This window comes from Coregonus clupeaformis, chromosome 4 (assembly GCF_020615455.1).
Source record: "Coregonus clupeaformis isolate EN_2021a chromosome 4, ASM2061545v1, whole genome shotgun sequence".
NCBI classification, from domain to species: domain Eukaryota; kingdom Metazoa; phylum Chordata; class Actinopteri; order Salmoniformes; family Salmonidae; genus Coregonus; species Coregonus clupeaformis.
The window spans coordinates 13289851-13296866 of NC_059195.1; the positions used below are offsets into that span (position 1 = coordinate 13289851).

A 7016-nucleotide genomic window follows, 5' to 3' on the forward strand; every position below is an offset into this window, starting at 1 on the left:
GCAGGTCTACAATTTTGTTTCTGGTGTCCTTTGACAGCTCTTTGGTCTTGGCCATAGTGGAGTTTGGAGTGTGACTGTTTGAGGTTGTGGACAGGTGTCTTTTACACTGATAACAAGTTCAAACAGGTGCCATTAATACAGGTAACGAGTGGAGGACAGAGGAGCCTCTTAAAGAAGAAGTTACAGGTCTGTGAGAGCCAAATATCTTGCTTGTTTGTAGGTGACCAAATACATATTTTCCACCATAATTTGCAAATAAATTCATTAAAAATCCTACAATGTGATTTTCTGGAAAAAATAATCTCAATTTGTCTGTCATAGTTGACGTGTACCTATGATGAAAATTACAGGCCTCTCTCATCTTTTTAAGTGGGAGAACTTGCACAATTGGTGGCTGACTAAATACTTTTTTCCCCCACTGTATAACTACTGCTGTACACACATTTCCTATTAATATACTTCCCATAGTCTATAAACAGCATTATATACATATATATGTATATATATATTTATATTCCAGAGTCTGACATTGCTTGTTCTGATATTTCTTAATTTCATAATTCTTATTTTTTGGATTTATGTGTATTGTTCCTTTTGCGAGGGTGGAGACTTTGCAAACCAGAACTCCCAATTTCTAACACGAATGGACCCTGAACCTAATCACGCAGCTGACCAAATGATGTAAGATTTTAGTTTTGGGTTAACAGAGATTACACCGCTCTAAGGAGTGAATGCAATCCACACTTTGGTTTTGGTAGAAAAGTCACTGCAGAGAAACGCTTATGTTAGCATTTCAGACTAAAAACATTATTTTACTCAGCATAGAGTGTGTCTGAAGTTATACATCAAACTATTACAACGGTGTGACTGTTTTTAATAAAATGTTCAATATATTTTCTTAAACATCCTCTTTATTGTGTGCTTATTGTTTAACCATTGATACTGTATGTTCTAGGGGCCATTTTGAGACCTTAAGGAGCATCAGGTAGTGCTGGAATGTCTACCAATGGCATGTGCATCTTTTTGTGAGAAATTACACTGGTCACAACAAACATTCATGAAGTATTTATAAAGTATAAATAGCCCACACTTTAGATGAGACCACACAAAAATATTTTATTTATAAGGACCTATATTAAACATCTTATGAATGATCTCATGAATCATTATGAAATACTTTAAAAGTTGTTTATAATTGTCTTAATAAATAGGTTACTAAAATTTATAAATGTGGGAGTAATGATTAATAAATTATGAATAAAATATTTACTCATCCATTTTAAATGCTTTATTATGTGGTGCTACCAATTTATTCCCCTTATCTGTAGATTATGGCATACTTTGTAACTAGGGCGCAGAGTTTTTCCTGATCAGGTTTTCTTCTTCATAATGTCTCTCTCCTCTTCCCAATAGTGGTCCAGGCCTGCTGATGATTGAGGAACCCTTCTCTCTGAGTGAGAGGCGCTGCTCCAGTGACTCCAACAAGGTGGGGATGTGTCCCCCTATGACAACAACTTTCCAGTGCTGTCAGAGCGCCTGCTCTCCCAGGGCCAACTCTCTGAAAGGCTCTTCAGAGTCCCTGAGCAGTACACACTGGTAGGCCACGTCAAAGGTTGTCCCAGCGACAGCTACCACTCACCATCCACAGGCAAAGGGGAAAGGAAAGGGAAAGGGGGATATACCTAGTCAGATGTACAACTGAATGAATTATACTTAAATGTGTCTTCCGCATTTAACCGAACCCGTCTGAATCAGAGAGGTGCGGAGCTGCCCAATGGTCGATTTGTTGACCATTTCATACACCGTATTGTATATTGCTGCTTAATATGAAAAGTATTTATTATGTCTACATTAGACACACCTGATGAACATTTCTGGGTTGCCTGGCATTCCTCTCTAAGGAAAGGGTTTATGGATCATCATATCAGGCTGTCCTGTAGCTCAGTTGGTAGAGCATGGCGCTTGCAACGCCAGGGTTGTGGGTTCGTTTCCCACGGGGGGCCAGTATGAAAAATGTATGCACTCACTAACTGTAAGTCGCTCTGGATAAGAGCGTCTGCTAAATGACTAAAATGTAAAATATCACTGGTGCGTTCATTGTCTTTGAACATAATGTATTGTTCTTTGAAACCCTGCAACCTAGAATAAATTACATGTAGACTACAGTGGCTTGCGAAAGTATTCACCCCCCTTGGCATTTTTCCTGTTTTGTTGCCTTAACCTGGAATTAAAATAGATTTTTTGGGGGTTTGTATAATTTGATTTACACAACATGCCTACCACTTTGAAGATGCAAAGTAATTTTTGGGGTGAAACAAACAAGAAATAAGATGTTCTCGGGGTGATGAGAGGTGTTGGGTTTGCGCCAGACATAGCGTTTTCCTTGATGGCCAAAAAGCTCAATTTTAGTCTCATCTGACCAGAGTACCTTCTTCGATATGTTTGGGGGGTCTCCCACATACCTTTTGGCGAACACCAAACGTGTTTGCTTATTTTTTTCTTTAAGTAATGGCTTTTTTTCTGGCCACTCTTCCATAAAGCCCAGCTCTGTGGAGTATATGGCTTAAAGTGGTCCTATGGACTGATACTCCAATCTCCGCTATGGAGCTTTGCAGCTCCTTCAGGGTTATCTTTGGTCTCTTTGTTGCCTCTGATTAATGCCCTCCTTGCCTGGTCCGTGGGTTTTGGTGGGCGGCCCTCTCTTGGCAGGTTTGTTGTGATGCCATATTCTTTCAATTTTTTTATAATGGATTTAATGGTGCTCCGTGGGATGTTCAAAGTTTCGGATATTGTTTTATAACCCAACCCTGATCTGTACTTCTCCACAACTTTGTCCCTGACCTGTTTGGAGAGCTCCTTGGTCTTCAAGGTGGCGCTTGCTTGGTGGTGCCCCTTACTTAGTGGTGTTGCAGACTCTGGGGCCTTTCAGAACAGGTGTATATATACTGAGATCATGTGACAGATCATGTGACACTTAGATTGCACACAGGTGGACTTTATTTAACTAATTATGTGTCTTCTGAAGGTAATTGGTTGCACCATATCTTATTTAGGGGCTTCATAGCAAAGGGGGTGAATACATATGCACGCACCACTTTTCCGTTATTTATTTTTTTGATTTTTTTTTAACAAGTTATTTTTTTCATTTCACTTCACCAATTTGGACTATTTTGTTTATGTCCATTACATGAAATCCAAATAAAAATCCATTTAAATTACAGGTTGTAATGCAACAAAATTGGAAAAACGCCAAGGGGGATGAATACTTTTGCAAGGCACTGTATGTGGAGATAAGACTTTGATTATGTGTAAATGGTTTCCCCCAGGTTCCCATAGAGACGTTTCAGAATGCAGCTCTTGTGGCTCATTGGAGGGATTCGACGGTCACTAAGTTAACAACAGCAAACAGCCTGTCAGAAAAACTTACACCTCAATTGTTGTGCCTGAGTGCAGGCCACACCCCCCAGTGACTCTCTGCAGCAGCAGCCCTCTGACGAAGAGAGGGCAGAGATTGGAGGGTACAGACCTGTTATTACATTTCCAACCACCGGGCCAACCGGGGTGCTGCAACTCAGAGGACATTGCACTAAGGGGCGGAATGGGACAGCCTGCCAGTCCCTCCCTCAGAGGCAGGCCTGGCTGCAGGGTGGACGGAAGGCCTCCCCCTTCCTACCCTGGTCCTCTCAGAGGAACTCACTCCACACCTTCCCTCTGCCTCTCCAGAATCCACAACGGCCTCCCCAGCGCAGCAGCAGCCCAGGGCCCCAGACTGTGGCCCCTACGACCCCCTACTCTGGTCCTCTGGAAGGGAAAGTGTCAGGCAGCCCAGAGTGGCAGAAGGAGAGGTGGCAGATAGGGCAGCTCCTATCAGCAGACAATACAGACATTCTACCAGAGACACTGGTGTGATGTATACACACACTCACTACTTCGTCCTTTTCTAAGTTGTAAGTTAAACTTACTGAGATGTGCCAATTGTCTGTGAGTACCAGCATGTCAGTTTGTTAATGTTGTTATTTCACTCTTGACAGTTTTCATATTTCAGAAGTCTGACTCCAACCTTTTGCCACTATAACAGGGACACAAATTAGCATCACTGACATCTGATTTAAAAAATATATATATATTACTCTGAACAATGGTGTGAGAATGAATCTGAATGTATCCTAAAAGTATTAGTACTAATAGCATACATGCAATGTTTATTTTTTATATTGTAACATCACACTGTGAGATATAATGCAGATATGTTATAACCAAAATCAAATACTACTTTCTTAGTGAAACATGACATCAAATGATGTTCGATGCTACAAGTGTCTTTGTGTTATTTGTATCTTGGTGGAGCTATTGCCAAACAAATGAACATTGATTGTTTGTGTTTTTGATATTGAACTTAACTTTGCTGTTTTGGTTACTAGCTTTGTAAAACTCATTTTAATGTTTGTGGCCTTCTGCAACTGATTCTAATAGTAATTCATTCATTCATTCACGCATCCAAATACAACAGTAACTGCCATCCACCTGTTTACATTATTTGATGGGAAAAATGAAACTGGAAGATACAGAACATTATGAATGTAATTCCACAATATGGAGTATAGAAAAGGAGAAATGCATCACTCAGTTTGTTCTTGAATGCCACTGTCATGAAATGTACCAAGTTAGTTAGTTTTATTCTGCTCCCCTATTATTTTTGTAGCTTTTTGAGGGTAAATTAAGGTACTGTACTAAGATATAAATATGGTAATGACTTTCACTGAGTTTTTCGTTGGTGTTTGAACATTTACTGCAAATATTGTTTGTTTGTCCTGACCAAACATTATGCCTTAGTAACAACTACAGTATTGTCTCTGAGATTGCTAGCCATGCTAATAAGACTTTTTCATGTTCACCTTGACTTAACATTACGATGCTAATGCTAATAATAATGCTTTTGTACCTTGTGCAACATCAGTATTGAAATGTTTTTATTCTAATCAAGCTGCTTTAATACTGTATTATTGCCAACTCGAACCCTTCTTCAGCCTGATTGTATTACTGTATGTGCATTTTCCTATGACTTCCGTGATGGAATAAATGTGATATTAGTAATCTTATCATCTTGTTATCATCCTCTGTAAAACTATACATAGACACTGAAAATGACGCAGAAGGTTATGTGGAAATAACCCCTTACTGTCTTTAAAATCCCTTTTAATTTCTACTTCACAGAGTTCTGTCAGTATGCTCCAACTACTACAACTACTACAATGATTTATTCTCACTCTTACTTCTTATGTGCCCATTCTGTGTAAAGGGAAGTCAGGAACAATGTGAGTGGTTCACACTCTAATGAACTGGAGCGGAAGGTGTCTCTTTTGGCAGCTTCGCCGCAGACTCCATAAAGATTTAATTCTGGCACATTTCAACACAGTAATGAAGTGCAGGAGCCGGATCTGTCTGGCCTCTGAGAGACCCCTCTCACAAACCAGGAAGTGGACCGGAGAGTCCCAGACATAGCCAAAGGGAGTTCACCTCTCCTCTCCCTAGACTGGACCACAGGCAAACTCGCTTCCTGATTACTTGCTAATCTTTTTATGGCTGACTTTAAGTGGGGTGAGTTATCATGCCCAATCCTATATGGTCCTTTTGCCAATAGACCTACAGTAACTTTTTTTCATTAACTCTGAGTATTTGTTGATGTTATTGTGACCTAGATTGAAATAATTTGATTGAACGGCCACAAGAGGGAACCATGACCAAGCGGAATGTCCTGTTCTCGATGATTGTGTTTTCCTGCATTGCATATCTATTGAATTTGTTATTACAATAGGGATGTTTAGGAACATTTTATGTATTTAAACTATTTCTCAATAATAACATTATTCTAACTTTACCATAAAATTACTTTAAAAATGTAAAATATATTAATATATAGTATTCATTTATTATATCTGTGTCCATAATGTCCATGAGTTTCTAGTAGATAGACCATATGGTTCACGAGAAAATAGCCTAGTTAATGAAAAAAAAAGCATCTAATCAAAAATGGCATTATTTTCAATTAACTCAGCAAATCTTCCAACTATTGACTTTTTTTCCACAACTGCCACGTTTGACACCAACACATTGACAACAAATACATATTGACATAGTAAAACAAATAAAAGTTTGTACAAAAACATATATAAAGGATATTTCATACTGAAATCCATCAGAGTCCAAGCCCTGTCTAAGCCGGGGGAGGGGGTTCTACTAGGCTATATGGAATTGTTTTAAGAAGGTCGTACCAAGGATCATTTAGCTATTTGATTTTGAATTTTAAGACCCCTTGAAGTATCAAATATATAAATATACAAAAATTATTTGATGAAAAAAACATCTGGGTCTTACTGCTATTAGCCCTTACAAATGGTCCTCTGTAGCTCAGCTGGTAGAGCACGGTGCTTGTAACGCCAAGGTAGTGGGTTCGATCCCCGGGACCACCCATACACAAAAATGTATGCACGCATGACTGTAAGTTGCTTTGGATAAAAGCGTCTGCTAAATGGCATATTATAAATGCATTGAATAACAGATTCACTACATGGAACAACGTAGTCCCAAAAAATTATCAAAGGAAGTTTGTTCTGAAGTGTCTTTCCTATATCTGAGAGATATAAGAAGATCTGGAAACATTTTTTCTTTTACATATATTTAACCACTTATTTTTTGGCACTAAACAGTCTAAGCCCTGTCTAAGCAGGGGGGGTTCTACTAATTGTTTTAAGAAGGTCATACCAAGGATCATTTAGCTATTTGATTTTAAATTTTAAGACCTGTTGAAGTATTTTTAAAAGAATCCCCAAAAATGATTTGAAAAGAAATGTTGGCCTTACTGCTATTAGCCCATACAAATGCATAGAATGACAGATTCACTACATGGAACAACCGATTGTTATTGGAAGTTTGTTCTGAAGTGTCTGTCCTATATCTAAGAGATATAAGAAAGATCAGGAAACTTATTTTAGTTTTAGTTTTTTACATCGATTTTA

The 7016-nt window shown here is 38.6% G+C and overlaps 1 protein-coding gene across 1 annotated transcript in view; it reads left to right on the plus strand.

Annotated features, from left to right (window-relative positions):
- LOC121553124 (rho GTPase-activating protein 6-like) overlaps positions 1-5099 on the plus strand; it is a 53248-nt gene extending 48149 nt beyond the window's left edge. The window contains 3 exon segments of the mRNA XM_041866103.1: positions 1414-1484; positions 1487-1596; positions 3327-5099. Of these exon segments, the coding sequence (XP_041722037.1) occupies positions 1414-1484; positions 1487-1596; positions 3327-3470 (325 nt within the window). The 3' untranslated portion in view covers positions 3471-5099.
- The last annotated feature ends 1917 nt before the right edge of the window (positions 5100-7016 follow it).